The sequence below is a fragment of the Perna viridis genome, chromosome 12, assembly GCF_037379345.1.
Source record: "Perna viridis isolate PV_CMFRI_1.1 ecotype Kerala chromosome 12, ASM3737934v1, whole genome shotgun sequence".
Taxonomy (NCBI): Eukaryota; Metazoa; Mollusca; class Bivalvia; order Mytilida; family Mytilidae; genus Perna; species Perna viridis.
Window position 1 is genome coordinate 31,107,866 of NC_142456.1, and position 25,415 is coordinate 31,133,280.

The 25,415-nt window shown below is 32.8% G+C and overlaps 1 protein-coding gene across 2 annotated transcripts in view; it reads left to right on the top strand.

The window, feature by feature from the left end:
- LOC148602016 (uncharacterized) overlaps window positions 1–25,415 on the top strand; it is a 145,564-nt gene that overhangs the window by 11,839 nt on the left and 108,310 nt on the right. Inside the window, exon 1 of one of the 2 annotated variants that reach the window (XM_088554492.1) lies at window positions 13,059–13,164. The exons of the other annotated variant lie outside the window; for it this stretch is intronic. Within the exon in view, the coding sequence (XP_088410618.1) occupies window positions 13,109–13,164 (56 nt within the window). The 5' untranslated portion in view covers window positions 13,059–13,108. Of the gene's footprint in view, window positions 1–13,058; window positions 13,165–25,415 lie in introns of those variants that run through there. 2 annotated transcript variants of the gene reach the window in all.

The following is a 25,415-nucleotide window of genomic DNA, read 5'->3' on the forward strand; positions in this document are numbered from 1 at the left end:
GGTTTTGTCTTAGACAAGTTTCTGGTTTAATCAGGTTTTATCTTAGACAGGTGTCTGATTTAATCAGATTTTGTCTTAGACAGGTTTCTGGTTTATCCAGGTTTTGTCTTACACAGGTTACTGGTTTAATCAGATTTTGTCTTACGCATGTTTTCTGGTGTAATCAGGTTTTGTTTTAGATAGGTTTCTGGTTTATTCAGGTTATGTCATACACAGGTTTTCTGGTGTAATCAGGTTGTCATGCACAGGTTTTCTGGTGTAATCAGGTTTTGTCTTAGACAGGTTTCTGATTTAATCAGGTGATGTCTTACACATGTTTTCTGGTTTATTTAGGTTTTGTCTTAGACAGGTTTCTGGTTTAATCAGGTGATGTTTTCTGGTTTAATCAGGTTTTGTCTTAGACAGGTTTTCTGGTTTAATCAGGTTATGTCATACATAGGTTTTCTGGTGTAATCAGGTTTTGTCTTAGAGAGGTTTTTGGTGTAATCAGGATGAGTCTTACACAGCTTTTCTGGTTTAATCAGGTTATGTGTTACACATGTTTTCTGGTTTAATCAGGTTTTGTCTAAGACATGTTTCTGGTTTATTCAGGGTTTGATTTAGATAGGTTTTTGGTTTATTCAGGGTTTGGTTTAGACAGGTTTACAGTTTATTCAGGGTTTGGTTTAGATAGGTTTCTGGTTTATTCAGGGTTTGGTTTAGATAGGTTTCTGGTTTATTCAGGGTTTGGTGTAGATAGGTTTCTGGTTTATTCAGGGTTTGGTTTAGATAGGTTTTTGGTTTATTCAGGGTTTGATTTAGACAGGTTTCTGGTTTATTCATGGTCTGATTTAGACAGGTTTCTGGTTTATTCAGGGTTTGGTTTAGATAGGTCACTGGTTTATTCAGGGTTTGGTTAAGATAGGTTTCTCGTTTAATCAGGGTTTAGTTTAGACAGATGTCTGGTTGAATTAGGTTCTGGTTTAGACAGGTTTCACTATGTATGTGTATGATGCTATCTATTGTCAATAGTATAATAAATTGATCGAACTATCCATAGATCAATGATAGAAGTTAAGACCAATTCTCTGTTAGGACATCCATAGTCTCAGAATTGGATGATTCTTGTAGACATTGACTATTACCACCATATAACAACTAAAAAGAATCAGTGTTAAGTTGTAAGTTATGTGGAGAATGAATGACCTCAGCCACTAACCACAATTTCAAAATATTGCTAGCTGTCTGTTATTTTGGTAACATTTTCAAATAATTTCTGAAGTGATGCCATAATGAATAAGTTTAATGTTTTTTATGAGATATCTCATGGGAAAGTTTCTGCCAAGTCATTGAAAGAATTTGTACTTGATTCAAAATTATCATAAATTTGATGTTGTTTCCTTTGCCATTGACAAATAAACATTATATTTTGACAACAAGTAAAAGTTGAATCCTACTTGTGCAAAAGTGTATTTATAATATGCAGAGACCTAATTCTTTATTTGGGCAAGTGGATATTTTAGGAAGGGCACCTTGTCTCTGTGGTAGGGATTGACAGTTTTATCTTCAATACTTTTTGCCCCTGATGGAGGCCATAAGGCCGAAATTTGGGCTCATATTTATCAGTTTGTTTTTACACTTTATTTGTATTTAGTTTCCTTTTACCTTTTAATTGTGGCTATCGTTCACAAATTCATTATTCTTATTGACATTAAATTTGACCCACTTCTCGACATAGATAATTTTTATTTTGGATTTTTTATTACTGTGAAAGTACTTTAATTCTGGATACCAATTTTCGTGGATTAGGGAAGAAATGGAAGGTAGTGGATTCTTGAATTTGAGGTTTTTTAGAAGTGTACACATCAATAGAAATCTCTTTTTCATTTGGAACCAAATTTATTGGTTTGGCTTACCCATGAAAACCACAAAAGTTGGTACCCCACTAACAACAGTAACTCACTCTGTACGATATGATTCACATCATCAGTCCCTTGGGTAATTGTTAATTCTCATGCAGTAGAAAAAAAGTTTTAGTGCATTTTTTGTGTTTTTTAATTTGTACAAAGTGGACTTGTGAAAGAGGTGAAATCTACCAGGCTTTGGATACAATTTACTATTTATTGACAGTAAGCTCTGTTAAGCAAAAGTGTCAGGCACAAAGGCTCCACAATTTGGAAAAATACTGAAGTCTAAGAATGGCTATTATAAGGCTATCATTTATCATCTTCCATGGGATTAGTTTTCTCACAGTTCAAGGAAGGAAGATAATCTAACAGTGATATGTATAGGTCAAATGGCAACCCCTCTGAGATACCAAATCATGTAAACCAAGATCTAGTCATCGTTATCATTACCATAGCAACATCATTGTTATATCTGTTTGCTATTGGGAACGTCTGTAGTCAAGGAGGTAAATACCTGTACAAGACTGTTAAAGGTATACAATCATTTCCAAATGATATCATTTTTGACAGAAAGATTTTGAGCCGTTCATGTTTCAGATGCCATATGATGGTACATGTACTATTATAGGATGTTGGTGATGATTCAATCTTTTTACTGATAGTATTTTATATTAACTAAAATTTAAAAAAAATACATGTGTTAATGGTGTTAATAACAAACTTGAAATGAATGAAGCACTAATAAAGTTAATAAAATTTGGTCCATATAGCCCCCTTCCATGAACACCTTAAAACATTCATGACTATGGGCTTTGTATATTGTTCTTCTTTCTTGTACAGTAAAATCTGTCTAGACCAAATTCCTTTTGGGCTGAAGGATTTGTTTGGTTTAGACAGGTGATCACTTTACACAGGTTGAAAATACATTTAAGGAGGTAGACAAAGGATAAGGGACACAACTCTTACAAATCATTGAACGTTTCTTTTCAGCATTTCACATCAATCTCAAGTAAGCATCAGAGTAACATGGACTGATTTCATTCTGTTTCTAATGAAAGTTTGATGTACATTGGTGAAATAAACGTATCACTAATTTCAATAGTTATGTCCCTTACCTTATGTCTACCTCCATAAACTGATATGAATGGACTTCGTGAAGTTACTTTTTACTGGTTGATAGTTTACCCAGGGTTTGTTTTAGATTGGTTCCACTCTAAAAATCAGCAGTAAATTTGAAATTTTTAATACACAGGGATTTTGAAATGAATTAAATCAGCATATTTTATCAGTACTAATGTAATTTTAATGATTTTTGGGAAATTTATACAGCTTGTCATATGATTAAATGCTTTTAACCTGATATACATGTAGTGTGCAAAGAAGCATAGTAGTCCCGCACTAAAAAGTACTAGATTTATTTTAGTGTTATGACCTAAATTTACTGCATGAATCTTTTTTTGGATAGTTTGGTTTCATGTACAAAATGCTGGTTTTATACAACCGTACAAATTTGAGGTTATGTAATTGTATCATGCTGTTGTTTTTGTCAGCATTGTCGTTGTCATCATTTTCGTCAATCAGTGTTCGCCCCAAGCCATTATAGCGCTGTACTTTGCTGTGCTATGATTTCTCAGCATTGTGCTATCAGTAATTAATTTTAGTTAGAATGTTTTATGGTGACTGTGCTATAGTTTTGGAGGAAGACCATAAGAGCTGTGTTATTTAAAAATTATAGGGAGAACGTCAATAACCATTTGATATCTAGTCAATGACTTGAGTAAAAGTCTGGATATTTATGAAGTTGTGCAACAAGATTTTATACCACAAAATAAAAACTTGGATTGATTTTTGGGATTGTGACTTGAGTCGCTTAGGAATTGAGGGCCAAGATTGGCCAGAAGTAAGCATTATCCTCATGTTCCAACAGTAACTTATGTTATCATGCATTAGTTTTCATTGATATCTTTGTTTTCTTCATTGTCGTCCATGGACATTAAATGTCCAGTCAAGTAGATTACCCATGTTTCAAATTTGGGGTTGTGGGTTGAGCCTCATATGAATTACGGGCAAAAATAGGGTCAGATACAAGCATTTTTTTATGCCGCCATATGCAAATGAATGTACACTACATGTTTATAGCAGATAAGTATTTTCGTACCTTTGCCTGCACCCAAGTGGGTATGCTTACATAGATTTCTGTATTGGCTTTGGAAAAGTGTTTAGAGGTATCAATGAAAACGAAATACCACACAGGAACGACAGCCATGTCCTGTAAAAATACCTTCTATCCTGTAAAAAAATATTACTTTTTTTAAGTTGACCAAAGAGAAGAAAAGTTTAAAACAATTTTTTCATACACTGGGGTATACCCAACAATATATGGCTGAAAAGGTCATTCAGCAAGACAAAGCATTTTTAAGGGTAATATAAAAATTGCCAATCTTCTACACAATAGTCACATGGGTAGTAAAAAAGAAAAGTCCATTTAAGTTAGATCATACCTCATTTTTCTTAGATGACCTTGCAAATAAGAGATTTTTTACTGACATTTTATATAGATTCTGTAGGGAATTTTTGTGAACCATTAAAAAAAAAGGTAGATAAAATATCTTAAATATTTGTAGCGAATATGGCTCAAGCTGCAGCAAAGCTGCAGTGAGGAACAGAGAGCTCAATAGTAACATGCACGTGTGTGAGGAGCAGAGAGCTCTACAATAACATGCACATGCAAGTTCGCGTGTTTCAGTATGATGAGAACAAAAACTTATCGTACAGAAGTGACATTTCACGAAAATAACGATAAGTGTTCCCAATAATCATTTTAAAAACTAAAACAATTTCTTGAATGAATTAATATCAAACTTAAATAGCAAAAGAGGATTGAAAGTGTGTTCCATGTTTACATTATGAGAACATCACATTAATTGCTATTTATGTCGTTCCTTTTACCTTTCGTCCCAGACAAACAATATTAGACAAATGCATATGCAGTTCAAAACACACATTTATATATTTAAATAATAATTCATATATTGTGATAATGATTTTATTTCAAATAGATATGAATAGTCCATGTTCTCAGCTGATTACTTACTGCTCATGCATTTTGTCATTTACAGTGAAACCAAATACAAGTAAAAAAAGAAATACTGTGTTTGCATATAGGCAATGCCTTCTCAATATTATAATTAGAGACCATTTATCTGACATTCTTTTAAATTTCAAAAAGAACATTGGGGGTTAAGAAACCTTTTTCTTGTAACATTAAAATTTTTTTTAAATTACTACATTTCCTGCCAATTATATCCCCTCTGAAAGTGGTCTTAAAATTAATGTTTGTAATTTTACCACATATAGTTTTATCCCAAAAATTTATTTTGAATAATTTTAAGACATTTTTTTTTAGGTCATTTCAAACACTATTTACTACTTGAAGATACATACTTCCATTTGATTTTGCAAGTGTTACAGTTTCCATCTACCTTAGTTAATGGCAGTATTAAGGCAAAAACTGGAAAGTTGGAAACAACCATAATGGTTCTGACTTAGTACAGGCATTTCAATAAAAATGGAGGATTTAATCACGTTAATGTACGCTGAATCTCCTGTTTCCAGTAGGTTTAACTGTTTCTTGCACATTGCAATACAATCAGGCAGCACAAAATTGTCACTTGGGCAATGCTGGTAGAATAAGTCAGCCACTAAAATTCAAAGAATGATATCAGTGCTGTATTAAGACATTTTAATTCTTTTCATCAATCATTCTTTTAACATTTATAATACTTTAAAAAAAAATGGAAATTACATGTAAATTATTTATAACAGATAATGTTTACCAAACTTAAAAAGAATATTATATAAAACTTTAATAGTTTATTGTGATTGAACAGAAAAGTTTAATACCTTTGAAAAGTGATGCATGATGTTATGCGACATTTTTTTATCAAACAAAATATGTGCTTGTAAATGTTATAGTTGCACGTAGTTGCATACTTGTCAACAGGTATTCAAGACCATCTTCTGATGATAAGTAGCTCTCTGTAATAAGATTAAATCCTAAGGATTAAAGGAGAATAAGTTTTCCACAATCTACAGCACAGCACTGTGAGATTCTGTCTTTTTCATCCATCACATTGGCAGAGAGGCTTAAATAACAATGATAAAATCTATCAACTTAATTTCCTCAGGGAAACAACATTCCTGATAGTGTATCTGACTTTTTAAAAGTCTGTACCCTGCTTTAGCTTAAGAAGTAGTATACTAAATATAATTCTCTTCATTCTACTCCTCATTTTGTTCTTCCTTTTCTCATTCATTCCCTTCCTCTCTCATACATGTACCATCCTGTGGTACCTCTTCTCTCCTTCTCTCCTGCATTCCATTGTCTTGTCCTTAATTCTGTTCTTCTGTCTCTCAATCTGTCCTGCTGTCCCTCATTCTATCATTTATACACTCATCTTATTATGTCTTATCATTCCATCTTTCTGTGCCTAATTATATCCTGTGTCCCTCATTCTATTTTGTATTTGAAACTCTGTTCATACCAGTTGATGATTTTTTATGAAATTTCCTGAAGAATAAAAGCAGATAATGCCACTGTGCACCATCGATCTGTGTTTAGTTTTTGTTTTGAATGAAAGAGGATTTTCATAAGCTTAAAACGAATTCTGTTCCCCCACTATGAAAAGGTGGAAATGACTAACACCAACTGAGCTGTGCTGTATATTATTAGATTATGTAATCTTATCTGCCATTTTCAACGTAGAAAAATAATCCAAAGTCTTTTGATATTGTTACCATGGCATCCATTGAGTCCTCAAGGAAACTTAAGACTTACTTCCCTTCAGAAATTGGGAAAAAAAATCTTAAGACCTACTTTATGTTGTTCTCTGATTATGTAATAGAAAAACTTTCAAAGTTCTGTGACATTTGCATATTAAGGTTACTAAGCCAAGCTCATGTTTTGCAAATTTAAGTATGCATAAAGATAGTCATGTGACATGTTTGCCTTCCATGGAATATTTACTGGCATAGTAATATTCTTAAAAATTGTACATGTATATGTTTTTGAAAAAAAAGTTCATTTCATATTTATCCATCAGTCTGCACTGCATATCAAATTGTTCACTATAGTTTTATCATGCATGTTTTTTGTATTTATACAATGTACGTTAAGATAAATGGTATCATTTTTTCAGGAAACTTCCTTACGGCTAAATATTAAAATGAAACTGAAATACCAAAATATTAGAAAGCTGGGATTTTAGAGTTATTCTCCTTGGTACAAAAATATTTTTGAATTGTACAAATCTCTTGATATTTTATCTTTGTTTGTGATTACAAGGGAGCATTGTCATGTCTACTGGTTGTGAATCTGTTAAAAACTGTAGGAATTATATAATACTTGACTGTAATAACTTTGAGCTCTGTCTTAACAAATACGAAAATCAAATGTATCTGGTAAGGTTACCCCCCAAAGTTATAGAAAAATGTGTGATATGGTGAAACACAACAACTGCACCACAGTATACCCTAAATACAACATAGTAAATACTTTCAGAGAACACCTTTAGATTCTGAAAGACCTAGGCTACAAAAGGTAGGGGATACCGTATAAGAGGTTATTTTAGTGTATGTAAAATTGGCAATTGTATGGCAAAAAAGTATGCAAAAAACTTTGGGGATTCTAATTTTAGCAAATGCTATGTTGTCTCTGAGTACCTAAGCTAGAGTAAATATTTCAACGATTTTGTTTTGACATTTTTTCGACAGACCACTAAAATATGCCAAAGTTAGCATCCCCAAAAAATTTCCCACTATATGGCATGCCCTACCTTTAATATTATTTGTAAGCTGGACCACAAATATCAAAACGATTCCTTACCTTTCAATTGATTCCAAAGGAATCATGTTTTGGTTGAAATACATAAATGCCACTCTTATACAAGAATTTCTAATTTTGGAAATGTAAATGTAGGGATAAAAGTTTTCCTTTCCTCTTTCGTCTACTCTGGATTTGACTTTTTGTGAGAATTTCGGCAGGTGTTTCTAGAAAAGCAGAGGATGCTTACCCTACCAGTGCACCTGGTCTATGCTACCAGTTTTTAGTGGAGTCCTAGTTGCTCAATTACTTTGTTGCTTTTTACACACCGTATTTTGGTGTGTATAATGCGCAGGTTTGTTTTTCCATTAAAAGTAGATGTAAAAAACTTTTTTACCGATGTATGTATGTATTGTACACGGTGAAAATAGCGTAACTTGTTAGAACCAGAAACATTTCTGGATTTAATTTATTTTTAAATAGAAGGGACCATTTCGTCTGTTTTGTGTATTTATTTCAATAAAGAATATTGTTTTTGTTACTTTTTGTATTTATCTGTTTTGTCCGTGTTTATGTGTATTCATTTACTATTCGGGTGAGAAATGCGTAACATAGACAATAGCTGAAATTGTCAGCTTGGACATATGTTTTGATACCTTTGAAAGGTTTCTATTGAGAGTAATAAATTTCGGAAGATGGCTCATTCTAGAAGAAGGACTATAGGGCATGTGTGTCGATAGCTCGGCCAAGCGTTATAATGAGATGCAGACATTTTTCTGATATGTATCGGGGATACATAACGGGTTTATGTTTAAAATTAACAGTTTTTATGTTGGATAAGGATTTTGATATTAGTTCACTGAAAAATGAAAGCCAATATTTTCAAAAAGTAGAATATCCAGTAACTATGAAGTAGAGTTCAATACAATGTGTAAACGATATTTTTTTTAAACGAACTACTTAGTCCAGTGGAAATATTTTAGGGCTCCATGACCAGTGTGCCCGAGATTTTGTTATTCAGTTATTAAATTGTTTAAACTTGTATGTATTTTAATTACTTCTTTCAAATGATTAATAAGTTGTATACATGGTAAGGACATAATTATATACACATCGCAAAACAATTTACAATCTCCTTGATGATACCGATAACTAATTGTCTTGTGTCCTCGTTATGATTAATTAATCCCCTCAGTGAACATCTCAATTGCTTGTTAGATATAAAATTAACAGGTGAAACCATGATCAGTGACATCTAAATACCCCTTTGCAATGCCCCAATAACCACGTGACAACATTAGTTAATCGATACACAAAAACGAAAGTATGGCGGTTGTAAACATAATATGCCGTGTTCTTTTGGGAGGAAATAAATTAAAACCAAATTCTGTTCCAGAAGATTTTATTGACAATCTATGCTTAGAAGGTAACAAGTCAACAAAAAAAAAAAACTCATGAAAAATCCATAAATATGCTTAGGCAGCTTGCATAAGTGGTCTCGAGGTCATTAATTTTCAACCGACCTTAGGTCTGTAAAAATGTGTTGAAACAATGTATTGGTGTATTATACATACCCCCATGTTCTGAAATTAGTTTCTTGGTAAAAAAGTGTGCTTAATACACACCAAAATACAGTATTGATTTAGTTAATTTATATTCTTTGTTTTGGGTGTGTCTGTTTTCATGATCTGGTGTTTGTCTTATGGTTCCCTTGATTACTCATTCATATGTCCAATCGAAGTACATTTGTACCATGTACTTTTCAAAATTTGCTCTAGTGGCAAAATCCCATGCTCCTTCTCACAATAATCATATTCATTTTACTGACCAATTTAAGTACTTTTTAATATTTTGAAGTGATTCCATTAAGTTTTATCTACATTCTACATGAAACTCATCAGTAAACTTAGATGAACACTTTGTTATGTAATTTTATTTTAATATCTTTTCAATGATGCAAAAAAAACGATGGAAAAATTTGTGTTTATGAGTTTTTTTTAAGATTAAATCTATAATGTTTTGTAAAGCACCTTTTTTCACACGTTTATTCAGTAGTGCAGAAATATTCATGTCACTTGCATTAAACTTTTATCGAAAAACTGTTACGTAACGTCTGGAATAGTTTTATTGTGTAATTTATAAATATTTCAAACAAAATGAAAGAAAACACATTGTAAGCTCCAATATTGAAATATCATTATGTTGAAACAATGGCGTAATTTCAGAAAATAATTTAATATCAGTCCTCTTACTTATCATGCATACAGGTCATTTATGAGAATTTTATTTGAACTCTCAACTTTTGATTCTTTGTTGGTCTGTGGTTTAGCACTATCAAGTCTAACTTTTGATTCTTTGTTGGTCTGTGGTTTAGCACTATCAAGTCCAACTTTTGATTCTTTGTTGGTCTGTGGTTTAGCACTATCAAGTCTTCAGATGCATAGTTGAAACATAAGATCATGTTTGAGATACATAAATTAGTATCTGTCTTTTTAAAAATCATGCACAGGGTCATTAATACATTCATATACTCTCAGGCCTTTGTGGACTTATGAGGCCATGAAGCAACAAGGGCTGCAGAGGTTAAGTGTGTAGGCCCATCAGTATGTGGACATGCCCTCACACTCACAAACCTTGCCTAATTTATGGGTTGAATAGTTGTTAAGGTGAAGGTCAACAGCCTTTATCAGTATTTATACTCATCTAGAAGAAGGAACACCTGATATAAAAGCCTGGTTGGTTGAACCCATTAATTCATTTGGATATTTACACCTAATGAAAGGGGAACCCATGTTGCCCCTCCAAACAACATTAAGCTTGCACCTTTCTTTAAGAAGATCATTATGACCTTACATTAAAGGGAGATGGTTAATGCCTTTCATGTCCTCAGTCAGGAGATTTTGGTCATTAATTTGTCTTAGTGTAATATTTTTTTGTGCCAAAAAATACTGAGGCTGCACATGGTAGAACCTTAGCTTCCTATTTCATTAATTTTTGGTTTTGAGTAAAAAATGTATCAAATTGTTTTATTTTGTTTAAGTCTTCCTACATATTTGATTATATTGCTGCTGACGAGCGGTTACTCCTTGAAACATGTGTTCGGCTCGTTGAAGTGGGCAATATACATGATTGGTATTTTTTGTATTTTATTACTTTTTAGTTTGATTTTGAAGAATTGTCATCTTTGTTATAATGGATTTTATTACCTTTGTTGTTTGGGCCTTCTAAGAGTCAGTATGGGCGTGTTTACACATGTTCAGACCATTTGGTGATCTCGGAAAGTATTTACTACTTTGGATTTGGGTTGTGGGCTGATGCATCTGTTGTGTTTTGCCGTCCTTTCTTTTTTAAATGATTAAGGGTAATTTTTTAGAAGAACATAATTTGATTAATTGATTGATTGTTGGGTTTAATGCCCACACAGGGCAACATAATTAAAGGTATACCATTCTATTTTAAATACACTATTACGTGGTGTTTTACATACAGAGGGTTACATCTATAGTTCTCTTGTTCTGATGGCAATAGTTTCTATCCAGTTATCTTGCCTAAAGTTTAGTATATGTGTATTATATGTGTATTATATGTATGGCTGTAGTGATTCACCTACCTCACGATACAATATGTATCATGATACAAGGGTTATGATACCATACATTTTGATATGATACATAACAGCTCGTTGTCCTATATATTTCCTTCCATTTGGAATAAAAAATATTCAACAGATTTATAAATAATGAATTTTGTTGAAGCCAGGTTTTATTCTTAGGGTGTATAACTTTGACTTTAACAAAGGTTAATGGATTTTTCCTCACCAGACATGTCCTAATAGTAATTTCATCAATTGTTCACAAAAAAAAGTAATGTTTTCACCTGTATTGTATCATGGCGAAAACTTTGTCAAATATATTGTATCCTGACCAAAAGTATCATGATACATCAGTATTGAGATGAATTGTTTCATCCTTAATTATATGTGTTTTATATGTGTACTATTCTGTGAAATGTAAATAAAGATGGGTCTAATATCTTCTTCTTGTAAGGCTATTTACTTGGTAAGTTTTAACAGATGTGGTGAACTCATGGTAGGTAACTTGCCACAAGTGCAGGAGGTTATAGACTTGAGGCATACCATGTAGGTTTGGAGGCATATCTTGTAGGTTTGAGGCATACATCAGGCTTTAAAATAGATTGTCACTGCTTTTCCACAAAACTTGCTTGAATTTAATGAACATATTTAATATTGCATAAAGAATAAAGGGATTGGACAAAAGTTATTTTTAACTTTTTCGACATGCTTACCAGCAGACTATTGCTTCTGTGATTTACAACAATATATACAGGTTCAGCGTGTCAGTCTATGTGACTGGTATTAGAAGTTTGAGAATGAGCCATTTTTTATGATCTTCAAAATTTTAATGGTACATTCTCTGGCAATTTTTGCAAAAATTTATAATTTTAATGGGATGTTTTCAACTGGAATGTTATAAATGGTACATGGCACCCATAAATCCAATTCACTGCAGTCTAGATAAAAAAAAGGGGTCTGTACAAACAATATCTTCTTTAAATGCATGGAATATATTCCTTTTATCGATAATTTGCCATTTATAAAATAGTGATGCTCACTATCTAAAACTTGTTCTAAATGTTACCAAAAAGTATTTATTAAATATGGACTATTTTATCGGATGACCATTGAACATTACGATTTGTGATATGGTCCAGTAAAAATACGTCAGTTGATGAAGTGATGTGAGGGGAGGTCAGGTTGGCATACCACAAGATTGATTGTTGACATCCCTTTTGTAGTTTTCATATGACCACAAAACATTTTTTCTGTTGTATAAAGGCATCCATTAACTTTAGTTTATTTACAAAAACTTGAGTAAAACGTATCCAATGTTTTTGCGAATACCTAGCAACATGGTGAGGGGCCCTATTGCTTTTTTGAGGTTTTTGCCCCACCGCTTTTGGAAATAAGGGGTTAAAAGGGGAAAATAAGTGTTATCTAAAGAAAAAACTAATTGTTGATCGGATATTTATGATTCAGCTGTCAATCTGTTTCTTTTGAAATTCTTAGAGAAAATCACTGTCTGCATTTTCAATCTCTGACATGTTTCAAGTATAAGAGTCCACATCCCCCTAAAATTTTAAAGTTTTTTTTGTCCGATCTTGAATCTAAAGAAGCCAAAACCTACTAGTAGGTTACTTGCTATCCCAGCTGCTTGATATTCTATTACTGAAGCATCAGTTTTGGTCTGTTACCATGTATTTATAATGCAGGCATATCTTTACTTCAACTTCCTGTTGAATTACTTGGTATACATTATGTAACATATGGAGTGGTCTACTGTACAAGATGTTCATGTAATGGTTACTCCCATAGTACTCTCTAATGTACTTCATACCAAATTTCAGCAGTGGGGTTCATTCATTGTTCGGCCAGTACAGGTATGTGACTCATCTTTTTCCTTTTTTTATGAATAATTTGTTATTGTAGTGTCCTGGTATGAAAATAGCAATGATATAAGTGAATAAGTTTTGTTGTTATGTTTTAAGACCATATTTGGTGTAAGTATGTAAGGCCTTCAAATGGCCCTATATCTCCCATTTTTCCTCTAAAATTCCTATCGTTTGTTTAAATAAGCCTTTTTACCTATATTTTCCCTATAAATTGAAATTAACTGGTTGAAAATTTTTTAAGAATTGGGTTTTTTCTCCTGGATTGAATATTAAAAGCTGTTTTTCTACATGAATATATGATCTGTTAATAATTCTACAAATTCACGACAATTATAGTTGTATTATTTTTTTTACTCAGGTCTGATTTCTTTATCATTCCTTGTAATACACAACACTCAAGTCTTTGTGATGGACTACAACAACCTGGTACCAAGACAGCTTTGGCAGTTTGCAGATCTGTAGTTACTGAAAACTTCCAAAGCTGCCTTGGATTCCCAGTTGGTGTAGGACAGACATAATTTAAGTGTGTATGTTTTCTATGATATCATTTGGTAAAAGTCATCATTATGATTAGATGAACATGATGAATAGATATGTATTTCTAGGGTATAAATTTAGTGCAAAATTTAGAAAAATCACCCTTTAATTTCCTTATATTTAATCAGATTTACCTTTTATTTTTCAAGAAATTTAGCCCTATTAAAAGCTGTATTTTTTAACCAAACCCACTTGAAGGCCTGGTAGATGTGTATTAACTGTTGGTCCCTATAAGAATCAGGCAGTAGGTGAAGCTTGGTATGAAAAAAAACTCATCATTTTGCTAGTGTAATTTGACAGTTTGCAACAGATATGATTTTCCATATTGATCATGCTGGACCATTGAGTTACAATTTCACTGAAATTTACTGAAAATGAACATTTCAAGGGCAGATAACTCTGTCAAAAATCTCATTTTTCTAAGATTCTGTTGAAAAACTTCTCAACAAATCCAGTGATGCAGAGATCAAATAATTTTTTTTTTCAAATAAAGTGTGATATTTTATTGTCAGATTGGTGGGGTTTTGGTATGCATGTTTCTGATTTGTTCCCATTTTACCTGATTCTTACAAACACTTGCACTTAATTCTTAAAATGGAAGTTATCAATTTTATTTTATTATTGTGTTATTAAAAATTTATTAAGTGGATCTATTGTTCACTGTAAATTTTTACTTGATTTGCATTAATCATTTTTAGCAGTACCTGAATATATTTTCCTTAAAAAAATTAAGACTACAATATTTAAAAATGCATATGAAAATTTCTAGTATTTTTGAAAATTATAATGTCAGCTCACTTTCATTGAGTACAGGTTTATCTAAGAACCACGCAGTGAAGACATTTTTTTGTCAAATTTCTGTAATCTTTCTTAAATAGCCTTTGATAATCACATTTGTTACTTAAGATACCAACATGACTTGTTTATATGATTTCACTGTACAGATCAGTATATGACCAGTTATTTTTTTCTTCACTTTCAAGACATTCATCATTACTATGAGTTGTTTTAAGTATTGGTCTGTCTAAAAATTAGGCAAGGGATGAATTATCATATCTCAAGACACGGGTAATCAATGTTCCTAGAGACAACACTTCTTGCATTCATTTTTTTTTTATTTACCATATAATATGAATTAATTTTTGACTGGTTAAAGTGTAAAAACTCTTGCATAAAATTTTCCCATACTCAACTATAGTAGAATGTAACCAAACTTTAAGTGCTTTAAAATATCTCCTGTGAACAACTTCATTTGCACCCTCATTGTGCAATACAGTTTTTATGTGGCTTACTGAAGGAGTTCCAATCCAGAGATTTTTGGGATTAAGGTATGCATGAGTCACTAATCATAAGCTTTTGCCTGGTTTTAAGGCAGAGCTGTACTTAAATCACTAATAGGTCCCATGTGAGACAACAGTGTTATAGCCAGTATGCTCGAGGCAGAATTCAGCTTGTAAAAGGTAACTAAGAGAACTTAAAATCTGGCTAGTCACTGGATGCTCAGCCTGCATAGCTGTTATAATGGGTAACTTAGGTGGTTGAATGGGGTAGGCCTTGTTTGGAGTTTGTCATGCCACAAGTAGAAAAACTGTCTGCAGACCCTAGTTCCCCAATGTGTGTGGATGTGTGTGTTACTTCATGCATTTTAAAGGCCCCTTCTGGCATGAAATTTTCCTGTACATTTCTGTTGTAGAATGCAACCAAAATTTAAGTGTTCATATCTCCAGTCACCAACTTTTATTTGCACTCTTATTGTGGAATACAATTTCTATCAGGCCTACTGAAGGGATTTTTGGGATTAAAGTATGCATGAATCACTAATCATAAGCTTCTGTCTGGTTTTAAGGCAGAACTGTACTTAAACTATTACTAGTATGATTCCACTAAGGTGCATTTAGGCATTGGCACATTTAACTTAAAATTGCAAAGCAAGGGATTTATCCTAACCAGAAGTAGGTCTGTCAAATTGAAAAAAAGCAAGCTAATCAACTTTCATATCGTTTAAACTTAATTTAGACCTTTTTTTACATTAGTAATCACATGAAAATCTTATGTCTTACTTTGTTCAGTCAAATATACCATTCATTTTGGTGAAAAAAAAAGACAGTATTATACCATGGTCAATTAAATAATTATTGCAATTACAGCACATACAATGATGTTGTATTTTTGTGATAAAGTGAAAACTACATGATTAACTCCTTTGCAATTTAGAAAGAAATTAAAATTTTATTAAACAATTCACCAGTTGATGAACTCCATGAGTATTTGAATCTATGTCTGATACAAAGTTTAAATCTCTTTGTCATCTGTTCAGCTAACTAATATGACCTATTAATAAGGTGTTTTATCTGGTGATTGTTGTTAATAAATAAACAAGGGAAGAAGAACTCTTTCACATGAACATTATTATTGAATGTGCTGTAAATTGTTTACTTACCCAAATTTGTTTCCAAAGTATGAAGATGTGATATATTGGTCTTTCTATCACGTATCCCATGAAATGTCAGTGTAATATAAAAACATTTTTAAATGCTAGAAGTCATATATTTTCATATAAAAAAAGAACACATTTTGTGTTATGAAGTAAATGGAATTTGCATATTTTGTTAGAATGCTAGTAGCAGAAAGAGACTGAAAATAATCTATAAAAATGAAAACTATTGGAGTAACATTGATTTCACCCACTTTTGCTTGTTAAAGAATTTTTTAACAAAAAAGATAAGATATGCTGTGTGTAGGAATTGGCCTTATTTCATATTTCTTCAATTGGTTCTTGTAATTAGTAAAGATTTTCAGTGCAAATTACTCATTATGAGTTGAAAGTCTGAATTAAATACTTGCTTTGATATAATTGAAATATTGATGCTTGGGCATTACACATCAACAATCAATCAATCAGTCAATAAAATGCAATACAGTGAAATCCGATACCTTTAGAACTCCATTGTATCAGTTTAAATGTATTTTGAATCTGAGTAAACCAAACACTTATTTAAACTGAACGAATTCCTCGGTTCAAAAGGGGTTTGGTTTTCACAGGTTTCACTGTATCTGTCAAGTGAATAGAATAATCCAAGTTCAAGATTATTGCAGTAAAATATGGTGTTAGTGTTTCAAGTGAACAGATAGTCTAGTTGGACAGTTAGTGTTTCAGATGAACAGATTGTCTAATCAGACGATTACTGTTTCAAGTGAACAGATTGTCTAATTAGACGATTACTGTTTCAGGTGAACATATTGTCTGATTAGAAGGTTTGGTGTCAGATGAACTGATTGTCTATTTAGACTGTTAGTGTTTCAGGTTAACAGATTGTCTAGTTGGAAGGTTAGTGTTTCAGTTGAACAGATTGTCTAATTAGAAGACTTGGTTTCAGATGAATAGATTGTCTAATTAGATGTTAAGTGTTTCATGTGAACAGATTGCCTAGTTGGAAGGTTAGTGTTTCTCTGAACTGAGATTGTCTACAGGTAATTAGATGGTTAGTGTTTCTGCTGAACAGATTGTCTAATTATACGATTACTCTTTCAGTTGAACAGATTGTCTAATTGGACGGTTAGTGTTTCAGGTGAACAGATTGTCTAATTGGACGGTTAGTGTTTCAGTTGAACAGATTGTCTAATTGGACGGTTAGTGTTTCAGGTGAACGGATTGTCTAATTGGACGGTTAGTGTTTCAGTTGAACAGATTGTCTAATTGGACGGTTAGTGTTTCAGGTGAACAGATTGTCTAATTGAACGGTGTTTCAGATGAACAGATTGTCTAATTGGACAGTTAGTGTTTCATATGAACAGTATGTCTAATTAGACGGTTATGGTTTTGGCTGAACAGATTGACTAATTGGATGGTTAGTGTTTTGGCAGAAAAGATTGTCTTGCTGATATGTTAGTGGTTCGATAAACAGTTTAACTATTATTTTGAGCATGAATTGAATGTAAAGAAACAAGTGAAGAAGACAACTTTTGTATGATATCCTTTAGCTGCCAAATGTTCAAAAGTAGTAATTTTCATGATCTTAAATGGTATGACTGTCATAATGCATAAGATAAACGAAAAAAAATATATTGTTTGCAAGTTTTACTTTTTCCAGAGCTAGAAGTGTCTCGGGGTAGTATGAGGTTGAGGGTTCAATTCTCGATTGAGCCACACCAAAGGCTTTAAAAATTGGTAGTCAGTACTTCCCCTCTAAGCATGTTGTATGTAAGGGATAGTGACATCTCATTGGCTTTGAGTCAGAATAATGTGTCCCAGTAGGGTGGTATGCTTACCTGGGAGTTGCTGCTTCTGTGAGCTGCTAGCACAATAGAGATCACAAAGCACTCATAAGACTTACATATACGTAAATCCTTAACAAACCAATGAGACTTGCATACACAGTAGTCTTACATAAGCTTTGTGAAACAATGCTCTGGCTCAGCATGTTAGATTAGTAAGAAACAGGGTCTGTTTAATTGGTCCAAGGTCCATGTACTAAAATACATGAAATACTGTATGGAGAGTTATTTTGGCAGGTGTAAATTTTGGCAATTTTTAGGCAAAAAGGTACATGAAAAACATTTTGGCAGTTTTAATTTTAGTGGATGTGCTTAGTGGTATACAAAGAACTTAAGCAAAGAGTGAATTTTTGGCGGAATTTATTTTGGTATTTTTAGACAGACTGCGTAAACATGCCGAAATTAACACCTTGCTAGAATTACCCCGCTATATGGTATCTGCCATAGGATATCAATCAATCAAAGACAGTAATATTCCTAAATAACAAACCAAATTCCATATATAGTATGGGGGTGCATACATCATTTTAAAACATTCTTTCAACACATACACATTTTTTAAAAGTTGTTTTTATTGTTATTTTTGAATCCTTCTTGCCTTTCACTCTTTATGTCTTACCATAGTACACATGTTTAAGTAAATTATATATGTATTCATTTCTGACACACATCGTAGTTGCTTTTTTTTTTACCAATTCTATGGAATGGATATATTTCTATTGATATTTTTTACCCTCACACATTTTTTTTTGGGGAGGGGAGACTCCTTCAGGTCAATAAAAAAATTGAAGAAATGTAAAATTTGTGGGAACTTTGGGTTAAAATTACTATATTTTATGTGAAAATTGATATTTGTTAAATTTTTACACCCAACTTTAGCTTGTAGGTAAAAATCTCCCACATTAGACGGTAACAATGGGAGAATTGTTCCAAAGGTTAACAGGTATGAAATGATACATTATTAGTGAAATCCCTGAGTTTACATACAAAATTTGTTTTCACAAAAATATTTTCTCTTTCCCTTACCTACAGACTAAAACAGGAACTTGATAAGACATTAAGAAGGGAATGTATCCCAATATTGGGTATTTTCACTTAAAATGATAATTTCTGTAAATTGCATAATTTTCTCTTACAAATAAGAATACATTGTACTTATCTGTCTCTTACAAAAAAGTGATAGTCAATACAACACGAAAATTATCCCTCCTTTTTAGGATAAAAATTATTTTATTAAGAAAACAGTAAAAAAATACAATATCCTGATTATGGGTTTTTCCAAATTTAAAACATGTTCCTCAATGAAAAATATGATACATATTTTCTGGTTTTCAGAGAACCAATATATCAGTCTTGACTGTTAGGCAGTTGGATACTTTAAAACCCGTTGCTTGGATGAGTTGATCAGCTCGGCATTTTCAAATAGCTACTACAAGCCAATGATCATTATGAAAAACAAAATCCAAAACAGTGTGTTAGGGTCTCTCACCTGAAAAGTCCACTGTTGTTTCAAAGTTGTATGTTCCTGCAGGACAGAATCCATCTTGCATGACTTTTACAAAAAACTATCATTTCAATTAAAATTCAATTAGATAAAGCATGCATGTAGAGTTCTAGTAATTTCCAAACAGTTTGTTTAATTTTAACTGCCAATCAATACCACCTTATCCATTTTTCCCCAAACTCTCACAAAATGCAATTTTGAGACAAATAGATTCAATAATTTTTGAAGATAAACTAAGTGGGAATTGCATTTTAGTTCTGTGGTATTTAGAATTATATAATAAGGTATTATTATGTGGTATTATTTGATTTGAATGTTAATACATGTCACTATGATCTTTCTAGTAATAGGGACATAACTGCAGCAAGCATACTTTGGTACTATTCTATAGTTCCAACATTTATATTCCATTGAATTATTTTGCATATACGAGTGATGAATTGAGTAAATATTTTCTTAAAATAATTTAGATTCTTATTTTGGTTGGAACTAATGCATTGGAAATTTAAGTAGCACTCCAGCTAAGAATCATGCAAAATGTGATTCATGGGTGAAATGCTTACATATTTTTATTTTTGATATTTTGTTTGAATTGCCATATTAAACAGAAATTAACTTGTGGTTTTTCATATAACCCGTGTTCTTAGGAGATAAAAAATTTATAGAATGTACTGTAGATTTCAAAATTAAGGGAGATAGCTCTGTAAATGACACTCATATACAATAGAATCTATTGGATTTTCAATGTTGATTATCTCCTAAGAGCAGGCAGATTTGAATGAATAATTACGCATGCCATAATATAGAACCATAAAGCAACTTAATAACAAAAATAAAAATATGTGGCCTTTTTTGAGGTGTATCACATTTTCCAGATTTTGCATGATTCTTACAAAGACAGCTACTTAATGCAACTAATTTCTTGGGAACAACAGGTCCAAGACTGATTGATTGATTGTGGGTTAATGTCCTGTGACAGATACATGTATTTCATGCATTTCTGGTCAAGAATGTTTGACCAATGGAACACACTCTGCTTTGTATTAGTGTTATACACTGAACTAGAGTTTAAGCTCACATGGTCCAAAGGGCCATTTGAGCTATTGCCATCTCTTGGTGTCTGTTAATGTCATCATTGTCATGGTTCTTAATAAATTTTCATAACTCTTCTCCTCCGACACTACTAAACCAATTAGAACCAAACTTGGTATGAATAATCCTTAGGGTGTAAATTGTAGCTTATCAAGCCAAATGAGTGAGTGATTAATTCTGTGCTAGCTCACATAAGATACAGTCTACAGGTAGGTATGCTACCTACCTCTGTCACATTATGTGACACTAAGCAATCCTGTTTTCACTCTGTGTCCTTTTTTTATGCTGTGTGCTGAAGCCATGACTTTTGACTTTTAAGTCTTTGTTGTGACTTGAATAGGGAACAAATCTATGACTTCTCACCCTAAAACTCCATTGTTCACTGATTCCAATATGAATAATGTCTGCAATTTTATTAATCATTTAACTTCAACCACTGGAACTGTATTATCTTATATTATATTAGAAAGCCAGATGATCATTGATCATCTGCATTTAACATTTAAAGCCAAAGCAATTAACATTTATCGGCAAGTTGACCAAGGCCAAAGCAATTCAATTAATTTTAAGCTCACCTGGCCAAAGGCCATGTGAGAAATTGCCATCACTTGGCGTCTGTCGTCGTCATCGTCATCGTCATCGTCATCGTCATCGTTAACAATTATACAAAACTCTTCTCCTCTGAAATTATTTGGTATGAATGTTCCTTGGGGTATCCTGGATAGAACTGATGTGGAGATTTTTGATTCGACAAAAAACGTGGCAGCCGTTACTAAAAATAGAACATAGGGGTCAGACAGTAGTTTTTCGCATATATCTCCTAAACCGTTAGGTTTATCCATATTCTTTCAATAGATGAAATGATCCGTATTATTAGGACTACAAAAGTCTTCAGACTCCTTGTAAGAGTTATTGCCCTAGAAAGGGGAAAATTGACTTTTTTTTTTTTTTTTTTTTATAGTTTTCAGTCAATATCTTGAAAACTATGATAGATTAAAAGAAACTTTCAATTGTTGAAAAGATCTTGTGATAGTCTTACCAAAGACTTCTTTAGTCAAAATTGTTGGACAACTTGTTTAGAAAGGCAAAATTCAAAAAGGTGAGCAATTCAGGCTCCTGGGAGCCTCTTGTTTACTGTCTGCTTGTAAACCTTGGTGGTATAAGATAATGTAGTAGTACTATGTGCCGATTTATTTTTATGAAGCTTGCAATTGTATAGTGGTAAAATCCACAAACAATGAAACCTGTCTAAAACTGATTCCTGAATAAAGCAAAAACCTGTCTAAACCAGGCAATTTAAAGTCCCTTTACAAAAATTAAAATTAAAGTAATTAGAACCTGTGTGAACCAAATACCTGGACAAATTCATCCTTTTTGTTGTTAGGCTTTTATTAGCTCACCTTGCCATAGGCCAGGTGAGCCATTGCCATCACATGGCGTCCGTTAATGTCATTAATAATTTTTCAAAACTCTTCTCCTCAGAAACTACATGACCAATCAGAACCAAACTTGATATGAATATTCCTTAGGGTATTCTGAATACAACTAAAGTGGGGATTTTTGGTCTGTCGAAAAACATGGCCACCGTTACTAACAGTAGAACATAGGGGTCAGACAGAAGTTTTTTCGCATGTATCTCCAAAACTGTTAGGTTAAGCCAAATTCTGATGTTGGGCAAAAGTGTTCAGCATTTTGAGATCTATCAGTGGTCAAGTATTCGTTTAAAGCTGCTAAGTCATGTTGGAGTCATTGCCCTTTTTCGACACTTTTTCCCTATTTAATGTTATTTCTTTCAAAAATCTTCTCTGAAACTACTAGACCAATCAGAACCAAACTTTGTGCAATGAGCTGATGTGGGGATTTTTTATCTTTCAAAAAACATGGCAACTGTTACTAAAATTAGAACATAGGGGTGAGGCAGAAATTTTTTCACATATACCTCCAAAACTGTTAGGTTTAGCCAAATTCTGATGTGGGCAAAAGTGTTCAGCATTTTGAGATCTATCTGTGGTCAAATTTTCATTTTAAGCTGCTAAGCCATGTTGGATTTACTGCCCTTTTTCAACAGTTTTTGCCCTATTTAATGCTATTACTTTCTTTGATAATGACAGTTGTTCTTCATTTTCTGATTCAACCATAATAATCATATCATCTACATACGATACCAGAAAGTTTTTTTTAGATATATATGCAAATTTTCTAACAATTGTGTTGATACAGTTTCAAGACTCTTAACATTATCATTTAAAGACAGAGAGAATAGGGAAGGAGCCAAATTCCCCCTGTTGATCACCAATGCCACAATTCAGATATGGCAAATACTCATTACCTTGTCAAACACAGGTTGTAATATTTTGATAAAAAAAAAAAGCAGTAGACATCTGTTGCTGTCCACCAGTCTCTTGTTGTTGCTGTCCAGCAGTGTGAAGTTGTTGATGTCCAACAGTCTATTGTTGTTGTTGTTGTCCACCAGTCTATTGTTGTTGTTGTTGTTGTCCACCAGTCTATTGTTGTCGTTGTTGTCCACCAGTCTATTGTTGTTGCTGTCAAACTGTCTGTTGTTGTTGATGTTCAACAGTCTGATGCTGTTGCTTTCCACCAGTCTGTTGTTGTTGATGTCCATTTGTCTGTTGTTGTTTGTGTCTGTCTGTTGTTATTGTTGTCTAACTGTCCACTGTTGTTGCTGTCCACCAGTCTGTTGTTGTTATGTCCATCTGTCTGTTGCTGTTGCTGTCCAACTGTTTGTTGTTGTTGTCCACCAGTCTGTTATTGTTGCTGTCAAACAGTCTTTTGTTGCTGTCCACCAGTCTGTTGTTGTTATGTCCATCTGTCTGTTGCTGTTGCTGTCCAACTGTTTGTTGTTGTTGTCCACCAGTCTGTTGTTGTTGCTCTCAAACAGTCTTTTGTTGATGTCCACCAGTCTGTTGTTGTTATGTCCATCTGTCTGTTGCTGTTGCTGTCCAACTGTTTGTTGTTGTTGTCCACCAGTCTGTTGTTGTTGCTGTCAAACAGTCTTTTGTTGATGTCCACCAGTCTGTTGTTGTTATGTCCATCTGTCTGTTGCTGTTGCTGTCCAACTGTTTGCTGTTGCTGTCCACCAGTCTGTTGCTGTTGCTGTCCACCAGTCTGTTGTTGTTGATGTCCATCTACCTGTTGTTCTTTTTCAGCATTTACATTGTTAACTTTTTTTTGGTGGATCGATGTGTCTGTTTCTTTTTCCCTTGTTGGATGCCATTGTGGTGTCTGCCTTAGAGGAGAAATGAACCTTTGGAATAAATTACTTCCTCTTTATGACAGCATCTGTACGTCCATGGTCTAGATTTACTGTGTTTCCAAAAAGTTTGTCAGGCAATGATCATTCAATCAAGTTAAGAACAAGTGTATTCCCTGAAATTAAGTATGTTAGTCACCTTAAAAAAGAAAAGTTATTTCATGTCTTTTAGTTTTAATTTATTTTCTGATTTAGTTGTTTAAGATAAGTGGGAGTATTCTTAGCAGATATACATGTTGCATCATCTATTCTTGTTGCCTTAAACTGTAGCAGTTTACAATATCATTCTAATTATTCAATAATTCTAAATTAGACATTTTTTAAGATATTTTTTTGCATCCTTTTCAAACAAATGAACACATTAATTTTTAATAACCCAACAATTGAGTTATTTTGCACTTTTAAAACATTACATTATCTTAAGTTGCATAATTCTTAACATAGCACTTTGTCTTTCTTTCCTTTAATGCATTCTCTTTCTTATTGAATGTCAGAAGTTTGTCTCCACAGATTAAACCTTAGAACAATCTACTCTCTTAAAGAGGTATAGAGAAGTGTGTAGGTGGTCATGTCTTCATCTATGTATAACAGTCGACTTTTACAATTTTTTCCTTCAGTGTTTTTGTCTTTGTTTTCCTCAGAGAATTCACACATCCATGTTTGAGGTAGTGGTTATGGTTTTAGGTGACCACTAAGTACAGCAAGACAGAAAGTTTTTAGGAGATTACAGCGTAGACAATGGTGATGTTCACAGGATAGAAATAGTCTTCCCTGGTTTTTATCAAATTACACTCACCTGAAGAACAATCAAGTAATTAACAAAAATGTTTTAACTAGGTATTGAAATTTGTGTCTGATAAAAAGTTTTAAATCTATTGGTCAATACTCCAGATAAATTCATCAGGTAATTGTCATTTAGTCAAGGTTGATTGATTGGGGTTTAATGTCCGCTATATTCAGACGACATTTAATCAAGGGAAGACCAACTCTATTTGCTGAACATTATCATTGCAGGCAATTTAAAAGATAACAGACTGGTCATTTATAAAGATAAGGGGGATGGGAAGATCTTGAAATATTAAGTTGCCACAAGAAGGGATAAAAAAAATAGATATTTAAAGGTGGAGGGACTTAATTTTTTTTTTCTGAATATAAAAGGAGGCATTAAACTAGTTTCTAATTGAAATATCAATTGTGGACGTGTTGAAAATTTATTAAATTTTGAAAGGGGGCCTTTCATTTTTTTCCTATCAACATGGAAGATAATGAAAAAAAAATGTGAAAATTGGAAATTTCATCCCATCTCTCCAATTTGAGTAAAGAGACCCATCCCTAATATCTTTTCAAGATGTGTGTAGTTACATTGAGTCTTCTTCTTGATAAGTAAAAGGCATACTTATTCTACCGGTGCACCTGGTCCATGCTCCCAGTTTTTAGTGGAGTCAAGTTGCTCATTTGTTTTTGTTACTTTGTATGTATGATTTTAGTTACTCTATGTTCTTTGTTGTGTATGTCTGTTTTCCATGTCTGGTCTTTGCCCCTGGATTACATTCTTTTGAT